A 23,822-nucleotide genomic window follows, 5' to 3' on the forward strand; every position below is an offset into this window, starting at 1 on the left:
GAGTGATAATACGGTGTCCCAGTGATTAATGACCTTTCTGAATCGAATAAGTGTTTTCGAATGCCGCTGCAGTGGCCCCCCGGCCCCCCGGCCCCCAGTGTGTTAGCCCTGCTCTTAGAAGCCCGTGCGGGACGGGGGGAGAGCCAGAGAAGTACACCTGTAGAGCGCGTCGCTCTTTTAACGGACCCCTCTCTCTGCCGCGCTGCTTTATTGGCATCGATCACGCAGAGCCCGCCTGTCAGTTACGCTTCTGAAGTGCTCACCAAAACAACAACAACAACAACAACAAAAACAGCGCAGTTTCCATCTGCTTGTCAAAGTTGAACTCATTCGAAACTCCCCCCCCCCCCCCATAAAAAATCAATAAGTCCTGGAGGAGTTTTTTTTAAAAATAGGGTTTCTAACAGTTCAAATGTCCTCCATGTCCTCGCCCCGCTTGCTTTGCTACGGTTAAACTGTTTTCTAGATGTGTTACATGCAACACCTTTTGAATTGCTGAACAAATGTGAGGTGATATAGGCTGCTGATATTTACCCATCATGCCCTCAAAGTGGAGTTAGATGTTTTTATTAAAACACTCTAGGTCTCTTGTAAGTCCCCAATGCTGCAATTTCAATGCCACTTCTGGGATTTGAACCTGCAATCTTCCAGTCAAAACCCAAGCTACTACTGTGCACTGCAAGTTGCTTATACATTCATCTGCAGAATGTTCTTGAAACTTTTGGTAGGATGTGGTTGAAGTTCAATGTACTCCCCTATTTCATACCTTTAGTCACTCATATATATATATATATATATATATATAAGTATATTTATTTATTTATTCATAAAGTTTCCACTCAGCCGCATTGGTTTGGGTGCTGCAGTTCCAGCTTGTTCCGTATAAACCGCTCTTCCATAAACCTCACGGTGAAAGAGGACTCCTCTCATTACATCACATTACAGGCGTTTAGCAGACGCTCTTTTCCAGAGCGACTTAGAGCAACTTTTGCACAGCGTTTACACTGCATCCATTTACACAGCTTCAGTTCTGCCGAAGCTGTGTGCAGCTACACTCTGTTCTGCCGCATTCTGTCTCACTGCAAGACAAAGGAAAAAGCAATTAATCACATTATCTGCGCGATCTTAGATGGGGTTTTCCATTTTGCGATAAGCAAATAAGCAGTCGATACACTCTCCGGTTGAATTAATTTAATGTGTCTGTCACAGCAAACCTCTAATATGCAGGCTTGGTGTCACGTTTGCAGTGAGGGTTGGTTTGAATATTATTCTTTTTTTATGTAAATACATTTCTTTGCATGTATATTCTTTTTAAGTTCTTGGCTGAGTTGGAGGTAGAGTTTTGAATAAGGAGTTAATTCTTTGACTCCCTGTGTCTTTTAAACTAGAGCTTGAGAAGCTAAAAGCTGCGTAAATGTGCTGTACAGTATATATGAGAGCTTCTTAAGGCAATTACTGTAAGGGTCAGGGCTTCAGAGTTCTTATTTTTAAGTACAAATATATGTTTTCCTCTCATGAGTAGCCATTAACTTTGCTAATGGTTTGATAATTTAAGCCTTTCTGCCCTATAATGGCATTTTCTGTCTCGGATGGAGCACACTAATTTTCAGGGTAAACTCGTGTCATTAAGTGCCAGTTATTAAAGGGTCCAAACTGTAATGGCTGAATTGTGTCCTTTACTTTTGCTATGGCGTGTAAATCATGTACATTTTTATACAGCTCAGTTTTATCTTTCCGTGTCGTTCTGCAGAAACGTGGAGCGTAAAGTAAAATGGTGGATTCTCTGCGGACGCAGTGGCGGAATGGTGTTGGTTCGGTCATCTTGTGTCGAAAGGGAATCATGAACACATTCATGGTTGCTAACTGTGATGTGAAAAGTTCTGCCTGTTGACATGGTTAACTGTTTGTTATGTGATGTATTGGGTGGCAGGCGAAGTTTGAGTCTCTTCAGGGGAACTGTGATGGAATTTCCTGTGGGAGGGTGTTTGGTGATGAAGATTGGCACAGTAGTGGCCATTTTAACCACAGGTTCGGTGATTGGCACCATATGTTTGATCTTATAAAGCAGTGGTGTCAAACTCGTGCCATGGAGGGCCGTGTGTATGCAGGTTTTCATTCCAGCCTCAGATCTTGATTATATAATTAGTTAAATTATTTGCTGAATTAGGGATGCAGGTTTGTGCACAATGGTGACCCGACGTCTATGGTGACCCGCATTGTCTAAATAAAAATGTTCTTATATTCTGTGCTTCAATGCAGTTAAACGCATATGGCTGAATGAGTAATTGGACTCAATTAAGGCAGCATTAATTGGTTGGAATGAAAACCTGCATACACACGGCCCTCCATGGCACGAGTTTGACACCACTGTTATAAAGAATGTAACTTACCTGCTCTGTTTAAACGCTCCGGATATTGGAGCCTTTGCATGACCACAGAGTACAGTGTGCATAGAAAGTTTACCTCAACATGTTAATGTGGTGCATTATTTTGTAGTCTAAGATTAAATCTCAGTGAAATCAGAAGGTCAGCAGTGCTTAACTTGCAGTGATTAAGATGGTAATGGTAGAAACAGTGTAAAAAGTTTCTTTGGCACTTCGGGTCTTATATGGTGTTATACTGAGAAACCGGTAGACTATGCTTTTAAAGTTTCTGCCCAAATGATATAAAACTCCTTTACGAAATGGATGGAAGTATGAAATACTCTGTCCTTAAAACCTTTAATTGGACAGGGATCCAGTTGCAGTCTTGCAGAACCAGCTGCTGTAGCACTTTGGATTTACCTGTCAATTAGCGCTGAGTTCAGTCACACCTGGTAGGCCAGCTGCAGTGGTTTAACTCAAATTAGCGCTTGCATCCAGCAGCTAAGGAGCAACTTACAGTAGCAGACCCATTTCACTCTGTCGTTCTCTGTCACTGGCATTTCTGGGATCGCACCTGCGAACCATATGTGAATACATTTTATTTAGGCTGTTTTTTATTTTTAAACATGATCGTAAAAATGACATAGGGACAAACGCAAGAGAAGACCAGACAAAAACACCAAAGGGGACAAACATAAAAGACCATTCTAAGTACAAAATGTGCTGTAAATTTTTGCATGATATAAAATACAAAAACTGGGGTGCAGTCTATTGAGAAATATTCCAAATCATAGACTATTAAAGGAAAAGAACACAGAAGGAAACAAAAACCAGTAAGGAGAGAAAGGTTTTGGTCATGGTTTCCCATATGGCCAAAAATTGACCAAATCTTCAAAAATTTCTCAGATTTCTAATTAAGTGAGGTTCTCTAGAGGGAAGGTATCTTTTTTTTTTGCAAGATATATGAGGAAATACATTTTGGATTGTGTTCGCTTTACGTTGGTCTGTTTACGATGCAGACGGCTGCCAGTCGAAGGAAGGAGAGGTCACTCAGAATAACGGTGGTGGGTGTAGAGTGTTATAATAGCGTTCTGGCAATGCGCTAAGCAGCGTAAACACACATATGCTAGCAAAGGTCAGTTCGTGGTGTTAAACTCTTATGAAGCGATGTCGAGTAACATTGCACTTACAGATATTTAGCAGATGCTCTTATCCAGAGTGACTTACACACGTTTTTCTGCAGCTTTTTACGTCGAATCCATTTATACAGCTGGAAATATGCTGTATGTACTGTATACTGAAGCAATTCAGATTAAGAACCTTGCCCTTGTCTGACCTTAGCATTGATCCTGCAACCTGTAGATTCCCAGCCCAGTTTCCTAACCATTATACTACAATATAACAAATTATTGAGTGCTACAATCTGGGCCATGCAGTTTAAAAAAAAAAATTTATAATATGTATTTTTCTATTTTCACTGATGTGAGGATAGTTCCTGGGCATAACTGAATAATGAAAGTGGTAGCGCTAGTCTCAGTGTACGCTAACACCCTCAGGCTAATTGCTCAGTGAGGTTTTGCCCCAGGTTGCTCATCGCTCAGGACTTCAGTTCCAGGCCTTTTTTTTACCTCTTCATGGGTGTAGAGGAACAAGACCATAGACATGCATATTTAACTAGACAGGCAGGAACGCCTACAGCTAACCTGGGCTTGTGAAGTTCCAGAAGTAAGCCTGTACTGCGCATGCTGAGGGCAAAACATTGGAGCTCCCGTTAAAATCAATGGGGAATATCAGACTTTTGAAGGCAAAAAAAGAGCTTCCCAGATGGTATTCTGAAACTCTGATGCATTATTGCTACACATAATGAAATTTCTGATCACAAAAAAACTGGTCAACGGTTGATAAATTCTTTGGTTGGTTTTCTCCATTGAAATCAATGGGCAGCAAGCTCTTTTGCCCTCAACATGCACAGTAGAGACTGTTACCCGTTACTTCCTAGGCTTCACCACCTGGCCCCTCCTATACTCTCCAGTTCCTATGTGCATTATATGAAAGAGATAGAGAATAGGCAGTGCAGCATTTTCTGTTTTAGAGAAGAAAGGTCTCGTGACATCCCTACTGCCCCCTAGGGGACACTACAGGTAGTTCACATGGGATCACATCCCACCCCGCTGTTGTGGGCAAAATTTTCCACAGTTATGGACTGAATCTCCCACAATTATTGACAAAATCTCTGTGCACTTATGGACTGAGTCTCCTGTAGGTATGGACTGAATCTTCCACAGTTATGGACTGAATCTCCTGCAGTTATGGACTAAATCGCCCCCTCACTAGGCTAATTAAGGGGAATTCACTGGCACTGTCCCTGTACTGTCAGTCACCTCAAATATGTGGGTGTTTTTAATTCACACCTCCCTCCTCACCCCCCCCCCTCCCCCCCTTGTCGTTTATCAAAGAGTTTCTCCTCTATTCAGGAGCCAGCACTGTCCTCAACTCTTCTGATCAAAGGCAGCTATGCATGTACACATTTTTATTAATTTATTTATGGAATAGGAGAACTGGGACGATGAGGGCACAGATTCTTTAGGCTCACCCCACGTATTAAGCTCTTGTGTTCTCGATATCGACTCTTCTGTCCCCCGCTGGATCGGGGCCAGAACATTTCAATTTGACGCGTCTCCTGGAAGTTCATTAAGTGGCGAAACCAGGAACAGAGAGCTGTGGAAATTGACATTCTGTACTGAAGAGAGCCGGAGTAACTCCTGTTGCCGCCTGGGAAACTCCTGTAGATAAGAGGCAGAGAGGCCTTAAGGAGAGTAAGAGCAGAGTATCCAGTGACCGTATCGAAACCGTGATTTTATCTCCCATTGAAGGCCCCCGTTAGGGTCTGCCTGTTCTAGCCTGCCCATTGAATGCAGTGCTGGGCGGAGACATCCTGGTGGACCGTCCCATGTTTTTGGGGATGTGAGACCCCACTGTGTACACTGTGCCTGGGGGAAAGTCACGATGCAGTGTAGAGCTAAGACCAGTAACCGTTTATCCTAAGTTTAACTTGAGTTAAAATGAGTGTGTTATTATTTTATTTTATTTTGTTCACCTTATGACTGCAGCTTGGCTAGTTCCTGAAAATCAAAGAAAATGTTCAGGAATTCATGAAATCAGGGAAAGTGCTTACTAGTCACAGAACACAGGACATAAGTCGAAAGGCAAATTTTGAAACTGTACAAAATGAATGGTTTGACAAGGGCATGATGGGTAGGGAGAGGGAGTTGGGTTCGTAACTTCCAAGGTTGTGGGTTCGATTCCCAGCTGGGGTGCTGCTAATGGGTCCTTGAGCATTAGTGTTTAACCTGTACTGCTTCAGTAAATATCCCGCTGTATAAATGGATTGTATGTAAAAATAGTGTGAGCTGTGGGAGATTAAAAACTCCCCAGTGATAAGGGGGGGGGGGGCACTCAGACAGTGGTGAGGGGGAAAAAAGCAGCTCTTGAGAGGAACCCAGTTTAGAGGATGGGGGGGGGGGGGGGGGGGTCATTCCTCGGCGAGCCATCCCTGTGCCAGTAATTAACGCTAGGCTGGATGGTAATGGGGAGGTAATGAGAAATCTACTGGGAAAGCAATCACAGAGGCTGAGCAGATTACAGCCAGGGGTGCTAGACAGGATGGTGAAAATGCTGAGCTTTATGTCGCAGATTCATATATTTACTGCTTATTCTGAGTAAGTTATGTATTAGCATCTGCTATCGGTTGTGATCCTAATGATGTTTCATAAGCTTTTAATTGCACAAACCTTTTTGTATGCACTTATGCAAGTTACTGTGGGTAAGACAATCTGCAGAGTGCCTCGATGTCCGAGCTAAGAGGCACAGGATGAAACAGCCTCTGTGCGAGTGCTAGGCTCTGGTGAATCTCCAATGCTGAAGCTAAAACAATGGTATTGCGTGCGTCAGCACACCACCTCTCTCTTCTGCTCCATATGTGCATCCACAAGCAGCCAGAATCCAGCAGCCTTACCACCCAGTACCCAGCCGTTGCGATGGGGACACTGTGCTGCAGGAGGTGCCATCCTCTGTTTGAGGTCCTACTTCACTTTGGTTATTAACCCTTTAAGGCGTGAGATAACAAATATGTGATTGGAATGTTCTTAACTGAACATTCTAATGCAATCACTGCTGGTAACTGAACGCAATGGAGTTCTAGAACTCTCCATTCCAAAAAAAACAAAATGACTTGTCAACGGGTTAAAGATCCCATGGCACTTTTTGAAAGTATAGGGGTGTTACCTCCAGTATCAAGGTCAGATTCTCGGAAGCTACTGTACCTCTGGCTACCACGCCATACTCGACGTCTGATTGGCTGCACAATCCCTTGCCGACCCCACGCTCATTAATTATTCGCCCGGTCATCTCCACAAATGAGAATCAGGTTGTCAGTTGACCTACTTGGCTAAATAAAGGTAAATAAATAAAGAGGGCACAAATGCACACGCTCACACTCACTCCCTATCACAGCAAAGCTGCACTGAGCGGATCTGGCATTGGTGCCGTCTCCTAGCAGATCTACGCCCAGTTTAAACAACAGGACGGCAGACAGCGCTGGTCTGCAATGGCAGACATCCGACAGAACATGGAGAACAGAACCAGGAAGCTTTTATTTCCATTGTTTTAATGTCCGTTCATGGAGGAGAAACGTCTTCAAGGAAAGCGCCTGAAGCAGGACTGTGAAGGAGACTGAACAGATCCGAGTGCTGAGCCAAGAGTAGATCTGACAGTGACGGGCTGTCTGTCAGACCAGCCCCTTACGGTCCAGCTCCAACCGGAGAGGCTTTCTGTTTTTTCCCTCTCTTTTTTGAGGGATTTTTCATTGCCAGAGGTGTATGCTTAGCTTTCTGGAATAGACAGTATGGGGGTGTTTGACTTTCTGTTAAAATTATATGTTTGAAATGTACTTATTCTAAATTTTCATAATAATAATGATAAGAATAAAAGCCCAGTATTCTGCTATGCTCCAGTAGGTCTGTATAAAAATCCACAGGTGTGACAGTGACCTCTAGATTAGGGAACGTGTAATACTCTGATCCAGTGAGAAACAGGCCAAGCAGGCAGACTTTCCGTGGTCAAATCCTCTGGGTTTCCCTGCAGAAAGAGGGCATTTTTCCTTTCAGCGTATTCACCACGAAAGCGGTAGATTGAGCAAGCAGCACGCTCTCTGTTTCCTGGAGGACTTTGGCAGTTACAAAAGGGAAAATGGAATACAATATAATGGGGGGGGAGCACTGAATGTGAAGCAGATTAATCTGAAGCCGTCTCAAATTGGCCAGGCCGTCCACACAGAATGCTCCATTTTGTAAGAGAATAACAAATCCATTTCAGGCCGATTGTCCTCCGTATCTGCATTCTCTGACGGATTGGCTCGGCGTCCGTTTGTCATTCGTCGCGCAGTCGCGGAAGTCTGCCACTGGGATTGGCTCTGATAAATAACGCTCATCCGGACTCTGAAAGAAATTACACTGGCATTCACATCCACTGTCATTTCATATAGGTCCTATTGTAGCACATTAATCACGCACAGCACTGATCTACGGAAAGGTCCGTATTGAAAAAATACGTGCTGTACCAGTGCTGTACATAATTTATGTTTTAGAGACATGTAAATAGCAGTAAAGATATATATTCTCCTTTAAATTCTCAACTGCTGTTCTTTATGCGCTGGATTAGCTTACTCCGAGGACCTCAGCAAAGCCGAAATATTTCAGTAGATCTGATGGGCGGAAGGGCGTGGGGGGTTTCAGAATTTTATTTCCATGTCACACACTGAGCATGCAGGCATGCAGAAGGTTCCGGAATGTCTTGCACGTTCCTCTGGGCCTTCTGTGTTTTGGCCTGAGGGCTACAGCGTCACACTTTGCAGATCGTGCTCTTCACGTCATGGCTTCAGCCGGACCGTTTGGTCAGCAATGCTCTCATTGGTCAGCAGTGCTCGCAGCAGTGCTCTCATTGGCCAGCAGTGCCCGCAGCTGTGCTCTCATTGGTCAGCAGTGCTCTCAGCAGTGCTCTCATTGGACAGCAGTGCTCTCATTGGTCAACAGTCCTCTCAGCAGTGCTCTCATTGGTCAGCAGCGCTCTCGCCAGTGCTCTCGCCAGTGCTCTCATTGGTCAGCCATGCTCTCATTGGTCAGCAGTGCTCTCAGCAGTACTCTCATTGGCTCCTAACCCAGCCCAAACCTAATGGCGGGCCTGTGCGGTTCTGAAGTGGAGAGAAAAGCTGGACAGAAGATGACAAATGTTTGGTCAGGCCAAAATGCAATCTGCCCACAGTGGCGCGGGGTCATTAGTGGAGGACTCTGGGAAGGAGGCAAATGGCTGCCGGACCCACAGTGATGAATGGTGCGGGTTGGAGACTGAGAACTAAAGGCTAAAAAGAGGATGGGTGTGAAATCGAAGCCAATTCCACAGAACCTGACCCCCTCCCTCCCTCCACTCAATGATTGGGTCCAGAAGGCTGTTTGGGAGTATCGTCTCCGGGATGCAATAGCCCCATTTTCAGAAAAGTGCGCTATGAATTCCGACACTGCCATGGCGGATGATGAATGAGTAATTTGAGCTCTTCTTCATTGGAGGGAAGTGTTGGATGCTAAATGTTTTGTTCAGAATGTCTATTAATAGCGGCCAAACGTTGAGGAGCATCTCTTGGACCTTGTACCCCTGCTTGTCGGAATTCTGAATGTGTTCTGCTCTGAGTAATAAGGTCTTTAATCAGAACAAGATGCGGCAAATCTCAAGGAAGAGTCTGCCAGTGGGTTTTTAGGTGGGGCAGGCGATGGTATAATGAGAGACAGGTCAAAGAAGGATAACTGAGTGCAAAAGGAAGATGTCCAGAGCCCTTTAATGATTTGACACTGACAGAGTGTAATCCCAAAAATGGGTGGCAAACTTTTATGATTACCAACATGGATATGCGGTATGCAATATGGACGATTTTATTCTTCGTATTCACAAACTTACAGCCTATGATGCAAATAGAATTTGTTTGATAGTTAACCTTTTTTTCTGCTTTTCAAAGCGTAATAGAATAAAGTTAATACTCAATAACCGTAACAGGCGTCGCGATGGCCGTTGCTGTTTCATTCAGTTGCATTGCCTTGCCTTGAGGTTTTTTTTCCATATCCTATTCATGAAGCTACAAACAATTCAGCAGTTATGATTTGACACATAAGCAGTTAACCTTTTCTGCTATTGCAGAATAGATTTAGATATTTCCAAGAGCTCTAATGTAGCTTGTGGCATTTCAGTAAATGTGGCTCTTTTTTATCAAGGTCATGATTCCTCTGCCTTGTTGCGTTTCTTGTGCTGTTTCTTTCAAATCAGGCTTTCTGGATTTCTGGTAAATTTAGCTCCAGGGTTTACTTAAAACTCTCTCTCTCTCTCTTTCTCGAAATAAACTATTGTAGGCTTAGAAATCTTATTAACCTACATCTAAAAGGATTGAAAGTAAGAAGTAAAAGTCACAGCACATAAACTGAATGTAATTTTGCTTGAGGTTTTCAACACAAAGTCTTTTTTCCTACAATAATGTATACTGAATAGATACTATGATCAAATGTTTCCCTTTGATATAAGAACTGGAACGTAACTGATTAAAAAATAGAAACCCTGGTAGTACCTGTGAGATGCCAGCGCCCTCTTATGTCTGTTGAAATTGGGGAAGAAGTCACTTTTCAAAAGTTCATAAAGAGCAAGCCTTTGCAGGTACTGTGGAGGATTTCTTTATACATTAATAATTCATTTTATTTTTTCTTTTATAAACCTTTATGCCTCGTAAAGATAAATCAGCTTCCTTCACAAAAAACTTTTTAAAACCCATTACACATCGATCACAAAGGCCTTTAACTGTCAGCAGCCTATTGCCTAAGGTGCAGACATACACTGCATCGCCAAAAGTATGTGGACACCTGACATCCAGCATCTCATCCAAAATTCGGGCATTCATTTGGATTTGGTCCACCCTTTGCTTCTACAATAACCTCCACTCTTCTGGGAAGGCTTTAGACTAGATGTTGGAGCACTGATGCCGGAAGTGCATTAGTGAGGTTTGGCACTGATTGGGCGATTAGGCCTTGCAAAAGTTGTTGGATGGGGTTGAGGTCAAGTTTTTCCAGATCGTTCTCGACAAAACCATTTCTACATGGACCCAGAGGCATTTCTGAAACAATAAAGGGCCTTCCCCAAACTACTGAGGAAGCACAGAATCGTCTAGAATGTGATTGCATGCTGTAGCATTAAAATTTGTCTTCACTGGAACCATGGGGGGTAGCCCAAACCATGAAAAACAGCCCCAGACCAAGGGGTGTCCAGATACATTTGGTCATGGAGTGCATGTGGGGACTTGCATGTTTTCATTTGTTTATTTATTTATTTTTAACTGTTAAAAAGATCCCCCAAAGGAAATAATCACACAAACACACACACACACACACACACACACCACACACATTTCAGATCACAGTGATGTCAGAGATTATGGGCCTTTGTTCTCAGCCCATGTTGTCGTATTGCTTAGTACAGAACTTGTCACGATTTAGCTATGGGCAAGCACGTTGCGGTTATACTGAATCCGGTCCTCATTTTTCATAGATTCAGATGAGATATCACTTCTCTCTAGCATTTATGGTGTTTGCTCTCGTGTCCATGTATGAATGTGGCTTACAGTTATCAGGGGAGATGTGTTCCACTAAGAATCTGTCGCTTATAATTTCCTCTCTAATGCACGTAATTAATCACTTTGATGTATTTTTGTTTGTGGAGTATTAATCACAGATACAGTCAACCATTACTGGAGACAGTGCATTTTGTTTAAAGGACTGGAGAGCATTAGACCATTAGAGCAGTCATTGCTATACACATTTAATTGTTTTTTTTTTTGTTTTGTTTGTGTGTGTGTGTGTGTGTGTGTGTGTGTGTGTGCGTGTTTTAGAATTATTTTGTAATGTTTACCTGTAGTCAAAAGTACAAATGAAATGAAAATGGTTTATCGTCTTATTGCCCGAGCTGCGAAAGCCCTTTAGAATGTCTACATACTTTAATCATTCCATGATTGGAGATAACTACTGCTAACAAGTCAAGGAACTGCAGTTACTATCAAATCTATAAAACTTCAAATTATCGTTGACGTTTTTACCACGCTGAATTATTTCTCAGACCTGTTTTACAGGCGTTAAAATGATGATAACCGTTTCATCTCGGGATAGAAGTTCTGCAAATCAGAGAGATGGCTTATCCAGTAGCCAATGAGCCAATTTTAAGTCAGAGTGTTTAGTTATTATCCCACAGTCCAAATGCTGTGACTGTTTTGAAAGAGATTATGAGCATTGTACAGATTTGTGAATATTTATCATTATAGAAGCTTAGCAGTAAAACATGCCTGAAAGCTGTCATTTATTTTACTAGTATTTAATGTTTATTTTTATTCGTTGGAAAAAAAATACATACTTACCTAGGAGATTGGCTTAAACGCTCACATTAATCTGGCTTCATACAACATTAAAGAGGCGTTTTTGTTTTATGATGACTTTGCGGTTTTGCATGTGTCTAGGAGTATCTTGCATCCCTATTATGCATGACTCAGTGTCTTTTGCAGTAAAACGCTGTGAATTATTTGCCCAATTATTTTGTTTAAAAAAGGCTGCCGTATTAAAGTTTAAGTTAAATTCATTTATATTTGCTTTTGCAATTTCAGTGTTTAAATTTGAAATCCACATTTAAAGCAGTTGAGTCAGATTTTTATAAAGGAAACTATAATACAGCTAGGAAAACAGCAATTATATCCAAACTGTTTGCTGCACTGTGTTCTGGTGATAATGCGGTTCAGTGGAATGTTTTCTTGCCTGGTGGATGACTGCTGCATAAAAGAAAAACAGTGTGGTCTTGTGTCACAGCAGACTCCCTGCATCCTATCAGATAATTAGCTTCTGCAAATATAATTTGGATTCTCTTGAGGAGGAACAGACTGCACAATTAAAGTTAACTTAGACTTTATCCTAGGCCCCTTTTTTCTACAGTTTGGGAAAAGCCTGAATGCCGGTTGGCCAATCACAGCATTGTATCAGCTCCTGTCAATCACAAAGTGTCGTTACACAGTCCCGCCTTCTCATTCACCCCTTTCTTTCGATCAGTGAAAACGAAATGTATAAAATAGACTCGGCTGAAACAGGGTTTTTAACCGTTGTGCTATGGTTTGCGTCTCTCTTTTCTGGCTCAACTTGAATTTGAATAGAATAATATGAAGGTAACCCGGACACCGGTTCCCCTGCTTCACATCAGATCCACGGTGACCCCCCTCTCAATCTCCAGATTAAATATTTATGCATTTTCCAGTGTTTTGATCCTTGTGGGAGGCGATCTTTCATGTTTTCCCCACAGAACTGCTCTTTTTGTTTTAATGAAGGGAAGCTTCAGCTCAGAGCGATCAGTCTGTTCTTTAGAGCTTCTCACAGGACGCGGTGGGGATGTTCAGCACAGTAACAGTCTGACTCACTGTATGCATTCAGTTCAGTTTAATTAATAATGGCCTTTTCACGGAGACACCATCACAAAGACACTTTAGGAAACAAAAAAAAATGGGGCAAAAGCCAGGCCTACTGTTTATCCTGAACAAGTGAGCTGCCGTATGGCTGGTTTAGTTAAGGCACCAGGCTTAGGTACGTGGATGAGCCCCACGTCCTCAAACCAGATATGTACGGTAAATTGCGGAAGTATCGGATCTGTGACACATTCTTTGTTGTTTTGGCTCTGCACTCCAGCACATTGGATTTGAAGTTAAATAATGCATGTGAAGTTAGAGTGCAGACTGTCAGCTTTAATTTGAGTGTGTATACTGTAAGTCCATATGGTGTACGTCCGTATGGGGGGGGGATGATTTATTTATTTGATTATTTTAAAAGCAGGAAATGGGGAAAATATGTTCTGCGTCAAGTTCCCAGGTCGGAGAAGCTAGGTCCAGGGAGGGGGGGAGCCTGCATAGCAGTGTGCTCAAGCGTGAGTAACACAGCCTGACTTTTGCTGAGAGATTGAGATTTTCACTGACACTCACACATATGGATCATTCGCTCTCAGCTCATATATGAGGATCATTCACTCTCAGCTTTGACCTGTTAACTGCTTTTCAGAGAGAGAGCGTGTGCGTTATTAATTGCCGCTGGTGGCTGATGGGAGGGGGCGATAACAGGGACCTGCGATTGATTGAGTCATTTCCTTCTGTTCATAATAAATTGATTTTGATAAGCAGCTGTTGTTTGAGCTTAGGGAGTGCTCTTTTTTGGTCTTTTGGGATGGGGGGGGGGCGGGGGGGGTGGCATTACGTGCCTCTGGGCATATCCGTTTTCCAACAAATGAGTGGGAAATCAGGCAGTGTTGCATGGTTGTGAAGGATTGGAAAGAAATGAATGATTTGAAGGATCCTCGATTTTAAAGACCTAAATGACTTGAAAGATCCATGATTTGAAGGACCTGAGTGTTAGTCCACTGGTAGCCTATATGAAAATGAGGGAGGGCCTCGGCACTTGAGATCTGCGGAGCTAGTCCTGTTGTTTTTGCTCTCCCGTGGGAGGACCGTGTTTGTGGTAATGCCTTTCTCTGCAAGGGGTCCCTGGCTACCGCGTAACCAGGCTCCGCGTCCGTCGATGTTTAAAGACGAATGTGGCGGGTGTGAAAGACCGTACGCGAGGTTAATGACATTTTTTCAAACACTCAAACCTCCATCCAGCTGTCATAGTGCTGTGTTTTAATCTGAAAATTGTGTCAGTCTGCTGCCAAAATGTTAGGATTAATCACGGGCTGGCTGTGCTTTGCGGTTAAGTAGTCCTGGATGTATCAGGGCACACGGTGTTGAGGATGTCATTCTGGAAAGTGATCTACGGTCGGTAGTAGTCTCGAGTCAGTGAACTGAAAGCAGAGTCCAAAAGATTGTTTAAGCGAGTGCTATTTACTAATATTTTTGTCGTAGCTCAACTTGTAGCTTACTGGTTCTGTGAATGTCAGTAATGGGATAGTTCCAATGCTAACATATATCCCATTGATATTATATGTGCACCTCTGAGGGAATTCGCACTGCTCTCTCATATGTGTCCATTTATGACTGCAATAAATTCACTGACAGCAGCACTGACCTTATGGCAGTCCAGCCTCCCTTTTTTGCTGAAACAGCTTGCTTTTATGACGTCGTCACATGTCTGGATTATCTCCCATGATTCTTTGCGACAGAGACTGAATTGAACCTCAGAGCTCCTGAGGATCTTGTGGCTGCAGAGCATGGAAAAAGTTTCTCGAAATTCTGTCATTGTATTGCAAAAAATATAACTTTTTGGTAGCCAGATTTTTATTATTTTATCTAGATTTTTCTTTTGATTCCCCCCTCTCTTAGATGCACTACAACTAACATGTGAAGATAGATTGGAGGGGGGGTGGGGTTGAATGGCAGCAGTCTGTAGCACCTTCAGCATCTGATAGTGGGGCAGTGTGTGGGTGCTGTGGGGTGGGGGGCATTGGCCTAAGTAGGTCACTTTCAGAAACAGCCCCGTCCCGTCCCCAAAATGGCGCCCCCCCCCCCCCCCCCCCCCCCCCCTTTTCGCCTGTTGATCCATCCGGGCGCATGACCGCCACCGAAAAAGTCTCCAGATCCGGCCGGGGCCCTTCAGCCGCCAAATTATTCATCCGGCGTCCGCCCGCGCGCGTTCGGCCGAAAAGGGAGCGGCGGGAAGCTCCGGCGCGTAGCGGTTAGCGAAGTTAGCGGACACGGCGGGGTTATGTAACCCGCCCGGGGGAGGGCCTCGCGCGGCGTAGCTCCGCCCCCCTCCCCGGCCCGCTCAGGCTTTACACTCTCTCATTTGTTTGCGGGGCCGAGGGGCTTAGCACCGGATTAACTGAGCGAGTCCCTGTTTTAATTCAGGTAGATTAAGCGGTCCCCACAAAGGGGGTGTGTGACCGAGCGGCCGGAGGGCAGCTCCAGGTACCGCGTCCTGTTTGCTTGGCGGCTTCTCGTTTGCTCTCTCCCGCGGCCAAGCTTAGATTGTTTTATTTATTTTTTTCCCATTTTTATTTATTTATTTAATTTTTTTTTTTTTGTTTACGCAAAAGCAATTTCTTTCCCCTTGTCGTTCTGGCCTGGCCCGGTCCGGCCGTAAGCTCTTAAGTAGGGATTTTCACAAATGCACCCCCGAATGCCATCAGCGGCGTTTCTGTGACGTCTGCTGACTGCGGAATCTTTGATGTCACTCGGCGTGACTCCCGTGATTGGTGCACAGCATCAGTCTTGATGCCATCAAAAAAAAAAAAAAAAAAAAAGCAATTCTTCCAATGCAGAGAGACCAGGAGGAGGTGGTAAAAAAAAAAAGAATGTTTCACAGGGAACAGGGAGCGGTACAGTAGCGCTATGGATTTATTTATCTGTTTGTACGCTACAGCTGTACATAAACAGGACGGGCCCGTCTGGGGACGCAGGGGACAGCTGTGCCCGTTTGCCTCCCTCTTTAATCCTCTGGTGTCTGTGACAGAGCGCTACAAATGATCCTAATTTTCCACACCACCAGCGGATCATCCAGTGTGTGCCTCTGCCAAGCACCCGTCAGGGAAGGTGTCAGGTACAGACCCAGCGGCCCTGCTGGTTACGAGGGAAGAAACCAGAAGAAGTTTTGACAATAATTCTCAGAATCGTCGCAATGGAGAGTATCAGAAATTTAACCTGCGTTCTCGTGTGTTTTAGTGTGCATTACGTTTTGCATCCAAAGTGTCACAGTTGTACATGAATGTATAACCTGGGACTTTCTTGTTATGACTGATGGTACCACCTATTGCCTGTTGTACATGTCAGTATACTTGAGTGACAGTGTCAGTTGGAATGTCCAAAAGATTGGGAGGGAGGTGTTTAAGAGAGATGTGACGGTTAGGCATCGACGGTCTCAGGGGAATGAGGCTGTGCAGATGCTGTGTGTGCGCAGGCCAAAGTGTAAAGCAGGTCATGTTTGGATGGGCCGGATTAACTGCCGGCTACTGTAGCTGCTGTTCCCAGAGCTAAAGCCACAGCCGCTGTGGGAAGGTTAGGAGGAGCCGTGCCCTGGAGCTTTATCAGGGAGCCCGAGATAGCGCCATTGCTCCCGTTCTGGCGTCGAACAAAGAAAGCTCTGTTCTCCGTCCATTTTAAACCTGCCCTCTTGACTTCCCACCACTTTTTTTTCCCCCTACTCTTCAATAGCTGCACTACACTAGGCAAGACCTCTGTACCAATCGGGGGCCTCGGAACCCTTAAGGACCTATCAGCTGGCAGCATGCTTCCTCACCCCGCCATCCCATTGGCCGAGAGGCCTGGGAGTGTAATTCTTCAGGGGTTAACCGATCTGAAATGGCAGTTTTTTTTTTTCTTCCTTTCGGCTGTTAGCTGAGAGGGCACAGCTCTCAGGGAAGGTTTATCGATGGCGTTCTGCATTAGTACCGCCTCTAAAGCCGAAGGTCGAATTTGAAGCATGCGCTTGCTCCTTTCCCCCTGAAAGAAGGCAGGTGCACAGCTCTGATTTGCTCAGCTGAGTGAAATGGTTTGTCGCTGTCCATTGTCTAAATGAAAAGAGTACCGAATGGGAATCTTGTGCAAACATACAGTACAGGCACGCACTCTTACACATACAATAATGGTCAATATTGAATTCTGATATGCAAGTGACTAAATGGGTTACTTTATATGCCATGCTTTCAAATAGTATGACAGAGTGATACTTGCTGCGAAAGTGATTTAAAAAAAGATTCAATCCAGCACAATGTTATTGTTTTGCCTGGCAACTTTTCATCAGAACATAATGTCAACACTGTATTGGCTGAAATGCAAATCCTTGGAGTATTATGTTGGTGTGCGTGCGTCTCTTCTGAAATGTCAGTGTTTTCAAATAGAACCATTGTGTTGCAGTAGGCATCTTATTTTACAGATAACACACAACACACAGACCATAAAACGCCTAATGCTTTATTCCTATATGCTCAGTAACCTGAATTGCCGGACGTCCAGTTTTCCCCCAGAATGTCAGGTTTTTTATTTGTACAGGTCTGGTTTTCTGGTTTGTGGTACTGACCGGACAGTGTAATGTCCAGTCAGTGTAACTGATGGAATTTTTGCGACCTGCTGCGCATGCTGTCCGGCTTTGCCGAACCGCGAATCGGGCGACCCTGTCGGTAACTGACGGTTCTCGGTCTCCCCTCTCTGTCTTTCCAGCGCCGCCGAAGTTCCTGAGAACCCCCAACGACCAGACGGGGGTGCAGGGCGGCGTCGCCTCCTTCATCTGCCAGGCCGCGGGCGACCCCCGGCCCAAAATCGTGTGGAACAAGAAGGGGAAGAAAGTCAGCAACCAGCGATTTGAGGTATTAGGTCTATTGTTCTGATGTAACATGCTCGACATCTGAATGCTCGGTGGGGTGGGGGTGGATCAGGGGGGGTGCTCAGGGGCGGGGGGTGGGGTTCGGTGTTCCGGTGGTAGTCCCCGCTGCTTTGCTTGCTCTCTGTAATGCAGTCAGTGCGCTCCCATTTGCACTTGTACATGCATGCCTTCTATAAGGACATAGATCTGGGGTTCCCCATGGTAAAATGTTCTGTGCTAGATCAACTCCTGCAGAGTGCGTGTGGTGCTTATTGGACTTACATGTACTCTCTTAGAGTTGAATTAACACTGGAGCGTTTTACTGTGCAGAAACTGTACGTTTCCCCAGCCGACCAGTTAAAAATAATCTGATGTTTAGTATGTATGGCGTTATTAAGCAACGGCTTTGTTGTGGTGAAATATATAGCATGCTCGCTTTCCAGTCAGTGGTCATGATTGTAAATGTATGATCTTATCAGAGTTTACTGTTCCATCGCTAGCAGCAGAACGTTCGCATGCATCTCTCCCTCATCTCTAATAAAGCACATTCCCTTCCAGCCACCAGCAAGATCTACCCTTTTCATGTTGCCAGATCTCCAAAATAATTCCCCCCTAAAAAATACTCCTCATACTTCGCACCATACCCCCGTTTAACACCCGCCATTCGTCATTGACTCGCATGCATTTTTAATGCAAAACTTCCCCTATGAATGTTTTTTATTTTATTTTTTAAACCCTAAATTTAGGGGGGTTAATCTCCCAATCTGGCAACCAAACCACTCACGCTTAGAATGTGAGCGACCACGCTTAGCTCCGCCCACTCCCGCTAAAACCACGGCAGAGCACGCTGCCTCTTCACTCCCCCTCGCCACCCATCACATCGACGTCCCAGCTCTACCCTCGACGACATGAACGAGTCTGCCTTTATTTTCGTTCCTGTCAAGATTGCGCCGCCACGCTATACTTATGGTTGTTGTTTATATGCGGTCTTCATACGTGGAAATGTGATTCATTAAGTCCGGGCGTGTGGGTGAACAGTGAGTATACGTCAGGGCGAGACTGCTGAACGAGCCGGGGGCCTGTGTGTGTCTGTCTCAGTGCTGTTTAAACTGTCATGGTGCCGTCCATCCGTCCATAAAAAAGCCGTCCGCCTTGTCCTCCGCGCTCGTCATTTCGTCAGCGTTCGCCCAATCGTCCGACAGCGTCTTTCAGTCACATTCAGATGTTTGTTGCTTCCGTCATGTTTCATCGACTTGTATAATCGTGCTTAAAGCGAAGCGAGTACTGTAGCTTTTTGAATGGGACAATAGAACTCCAAAATGGCTTTTATGTGTCACAATATTAATGGATGTGATTGTCTGCTCTTTTTTTTTCTGAGAGTTTTAAGTAACCTTGCAATTCTTAAAGCTAATTGGAGTTCTTTGGTCTCTCAATAAACATCCATCGTGCTAGTAGTTTAATTAGCATTGCCTTAGAGTAGGTTGGGTCGATGTGAAGCTGTTCAAAACTCGCCACGGTGTCAGTAATGTTCAGATTATCATGCGCAAAGGTTCGTTTTGAGCGCTTTGCAGAGTATTGCTGGGTGAAATGGGCGGAGCTCGTTGTTCCCGAATGAACCCTGCTACAATGCCCATCCAGCATCTTGCCTAAGTGTGGCATCTGGGCCGGACAGAAAAGTGCTTCGGTTGCATAGTGTGCCTGGTTATTCAGTGAAATGCATATCCTTGACATGGAAATGCCTGCATGTGCAATATCTAGCTTGCAAGATAAGCTTCAGGAGCTAAAGCAGCTTAAATTCTCTTCTGACAAGCAGCATCAATTTCCTGTATCTCACTCTGTCATACCTGCATGTTGAGGTGTACGCAAGTGGAATGCCGATCAGAGATTTAAAGCTGGAACATCTGGGTATGTCCATGTAAAATGTATGGCATTCAAGAGAGTATGTAGAATAAAAACAAGCACATTATAGGACTGACACACTTTTCTGTTTAACCCAAATGGGACCGTGTCACACTGTCACATGGTTGTAGGCCGTCAGTGCAGCGGAGGAAACAGGCTTATGTACTGGTTCTGCCTGATTGAATTATTCCTGCTCAAGTCTTTTTATTAACATACTGATGTGTGTGTGTGTGTCTGTGTGTGCATTACATTTTCAAGCTGAAAAGCAGAGGTAGCTAGTCTGAAGGATTCAGACCTTACTACGGTCATTAAAATTTAGTTATTGTACTCGCCCTCCTGAGTTCAAAACGTGGAAAACAAAGCACCAGAACCGCGGCGAGGCCTAGGAACCGCAGGCCGACGCTTCCCCTCCACGGAAAGGTTTCGTCGACAAACTGAGGACAAAAAAAACTCCCGTAACATATCTTGTTTCTCGCACCTGCAGGTGATAGAGTTTGACGACGGCTCCGGCTCGGTGCTCAGAATTCAGCCGCTGCGAACCCCGCGGGACGAGGCCGTGTACGAATGCGTGGCCTCCAACAGCGCTGGAGAGACCAGCTCGTCCACCAGGCTCACTGTGCTACGTGGTAGGTCCTCCACCAGGCTCACTGTGTTACATGGTAGCTCCTCCACCAGGCTCACTGTGTTACATGGTAGCTCGTCCACCAGGCTCACTGTGTTACGTGGTAGCTTGTCCACCAGGCTCACTGTGTTACGTGGTAGCTCGTCCACCAGGCTCACTGTGTTACGTGGTAGCTCGTCCACCAGGCTCACTGTGTTACGTGGTAGGTCCTCCACCAGGCTCACTGTGTTACGTGGTAGCTCATCCACCAGGCTCAATGTGTTACGTGGTAATTCCTCCACCAGGCTCAATGTGTCACGTGGTAGCTCCTCCACCAGGCTCACTGTGTTACGTGGTAGCTCGTCCACCAGGCTCACTGTGTTACGTGGTAGCTCGTCCACCAGGCTCACTGTGTTACGTGGTAGGTCCTCCACCAGGCTCACTGTGTTACGTGGTAGCTCGTCCACCAGGCTCAATGTGTTACGTGGTAGGTCCTCCACCAGGCTCACTGTGTCACGTGGTAGCTCCTCCACCAGGCTCACTGTGTTACGTGGTAGCTCGTCCACCAGGCTCACTGTGTTACGTGGTAGCTCCTCCACCAGGCACACTGTGTTACGTGGTAGGTCCTCCACCAGGCTCACTGTGTTACGTGGTAGGTCGCCCCCCCTTCCCCCGGCTCCCATGAAAAAAAGAGCAAAAAAACAATTACTTTCGTTACTTTCTGACTTGTCTAACCGCCTCTGGTCTACCAGGTAAGTGTAAATCACTCTTGTTCTCTTCTTTTGTCCTCTACCTGTTTTTAACGACACGCGGAAGTCCTCGGTGTCTAATGTAGCTGGGGCGACGAGACGTTTCAGATGAGAGATCACCGCCCCCGGTGCATTTTGGCGCGCTTTGCTTAGCCTAATGAACCTCATTCAAATTCAGTTTCCCGTCTTCAGGAGTTAAAAGTGCACCGCAAGCGATTCTCTCTGAAAACTCGTCTCTGCTGCGCCTCGGCTATTATTTTATATCCACGCGGGATTAAAGTTATTACACAGAGTGTTTTGCTGGGCAGAGACACAAGGTAGTTGGAGTCAGACCTGTTGTTGCTTAGCATGGCCAAAAAAAACACTTTCCTCTTGGGCTCTGTTTGTGCAAAAAAAAAAACAGTGTCCGTTTCCCTGTGACCCGAGCGGTCTTGGATGGCCACCGGACTGTGACCTTGTTGTTTAACTTCGTTAATTAGAAGAGGCCGACTGCTTTTCTAAACCCAGTAAAAATGTGATGGTTTTGGTTGAGATCAAACAGAAAATATATCCCATGAAAACACTGCTGTTCTTTCTTCTTTTATAGTTTTTAGCGTCGTTTTGTTTTGGTTGGTTCTAGGAGTGCGGGATAAAAAATGAATTAGCACCGTGAAAGAGAGCTGAGGTGCTTGTTTAGATTGAGTATTCTGTCCGAGGTGGAATTTCAAGCTCTCCTGCGTTTATAAGGACATGACTTCACACGGTGTTCATCGCTTCGTACGTCCCAGGCCAGTGCTTCTCTCTGTAAAATCAGGAAATTCACAAGCTTTTGCCGCTTCCCTTTCGCCCGTTGTAGAGCGCTTTTATTGAAAGCGTTTCCCAGTGGAACGGACGAGGAGGAAACTGAAAAAGCTATTGTTTTTGGTTAGCTTCATAACACCGTAGCATTAAAGCTCCAGCTCCAGCGAGAGCAGATCAGATTGACCTTTGCCGTGCCCTGACTCGTAACAAAAAAAATATAAATCCCCGAATGATCTGTACTTCTGTCCTGCGCATTGGGGAACTGTCTTATCTCACCCCGGGGGTGAGTTAGATTCGCTCCCCGCTCTTCCGTCCCGTTCCTTTATCGAAGAGACGCGTGTTATTACGCGCGGTCGTCGCTGACATTTCGATATCGACGTGAGCGAACGAGGACGCAGTCAGTTGGTATTGCATTACCTTGCGTTAGGCTTCTCACACCTGGTGACAAACAGTTGGCTGCGCGCTCGTGTCCATTGATTCCGGAGTGCACGGAGCGTAGCACCATCGGTGTGGAGGCAGAGATGACTTTATCTTCATTTCCGTTTCATTGTTCTGTTATTGTTGAATAGCGGAGAACATCCACGGCTTCAGGTCAGATCTCACGCATGCAATTGGCTTGATCTAGTACGCCACTGACGATGAAATGGCCCTGGTCTTTGTTCACATGAATAGCAAATGGAGATGAGTGATTCATGTGGTTTGTCACCTTTAACCCTCTAAGATGCGAGATCACAAATATGTACTTAGAATGTTTGTAACTCAACATTCTGATGCTGATGTAACAATAACTACTGGTTACTTAAAGCAATGTTCTAGAACACTGACTTAGAGTGTAGAAGAAACATTCCAAAAAAACATACTCAAAGGGTTAAAAGTGCGTCAGGGTCATCCTGTTGTCGTGCTGGCACGTCTGGTCGGGAACGGGAGAAAGGCCTTGATGCAGTTGGACAAAGCAGATGGTTTCTGTCCTTTTAGATTGACTGCCCGTTTTAACCTGTTCTCCTCGACTCCTGGAAGATTTGCTGTCTCATCACTACCGCCGCCGATCCTCCGCAGCACTGGGTACGGAAGCTCAAGTGGTCCAATCAAGGCCACGGTCAGCTGAATCACGGTGATTAATCCCCTGACAGGAGCATAAGTCAGGGCCCAGGGTCAGACAGCCCTGATCTAAATCTGAGCTGCTCTCAGTAAGTGGAGAGCCATGCCGTTGAGGTGATTACACAATCCACCGTCTACAGCGACCGCCATTAGATCTCACCGCCCGCTGATTTGTGCCTGCTGAGGTTGCTGCAGGTTTACATCACGTGGACCTGTGCTATCCTTGAATAGAGATTTACACTACTGTCAGACCTGTTTCCCCGGAGGAGGGAAAGCCATGCTCGTCCTCACTTAGAGGCAACGGGGGTTAATACAGGGATTCACAAATCTGGCCCTGGAGGCTAGTAGTGCCGCTGGTTTTCAATTCTTCCCCTTTAATCAGAACTAAGTTAAACAGGAGACACCTGCTGAGGTAAATCTCTGGCCAACCAGGAGCATTTATCTGTCAATTAACGAGAAGAGAGAAGGCAGAAGAGAAGACCAGCGGCTCTACCGGCCTCCAGGGCCAGGTTTGAGAATCCCTGGGTTAATGGATCCATGCTGCTTTGCCTGAAATCAGGTCAGCGACCAATCACAGGCCATCTCTACTTCTCTTTAACTCATCTGACGTGGTCTAAGAGACCAATAGAAAGAGCACGGAACGGAATTCCACGTGGAGTTTCTTGTGCTAGATTTAGTGTAGTTTTAACATTTTTTTTTTTTACATTGTGTTCACAGCCAGCGATGCACTTTGTTCCACTTAAAACACCCCTCACTTTGGCATGGCTCACTCTCTGCTTGCTGTCCGTGGGACGTTAGATTAGCGAATGCAGCTGATTAACCTTAATTGTATTGATTTATTTTTTTTTCCCCTGTGTGCTTAATTTAACCTGGAAGTCCATTTGAGACCTCGCTTTACTTTTGCAGTTCCAGAGTGTTGGGCAGGGAACGTAGATCCCGC

The 23,822-nt window shown here is 45.1% G+C and overlaps 1 protein-coding gene across 45 annotated transcripts in view; it reads left to right on the forward strand.

The window, feature by feature from the left end:
* The window catches only part of LOC118227313 (receptor-type tyrosine-protein phosphatase delta-like), a 333,188-nt gene that overhangs the window by 228,985 nt on the left and 80,381 nt on the right, over nt 1-23,822 (forward strand). For 22 of the 45 annotated variants that reach the window (XM_035417614.1, XM_035417585.1, XM_035417587.1 and 19 more), the window contains exons 9-10: nt 17,614-17,759; nt 20,139-20,280. In XM_035417614.1, the coding sequence (XP_035273505.1) occupies nt 17,614-17,759; nt 20,139-20,280 (288 nt within the window). Of the gene's footprint in view, nt 1-17,613; nt 17,763-20,138; nt 20,281-20,354; nt 20,380-20,597; nt 20,842-23,822 lie in introns of those variants that run through there. The other 23 variants (XM_035417571.1, XM_035417570.1, XM_035417591.1 and 20 more) reach the window with 3 other exon arrangements.

The sequence above is a fragment of the Anguilla anguilla genome, chromosome 5 (assembly GCF_013347855.1).
Source record: "Anguilla anguilla isolate fAngAng1 chromosome 5, fAngAng1.pri, whole genome shotgun sequence".
NCBI classification, from domain to species: domain Eukaryota; kingdom Metazoa; phylum Chordata; class Actinopteri; order Anguilliformes; family Anguillidae; genus Anguilla; species Anguilla anguilla.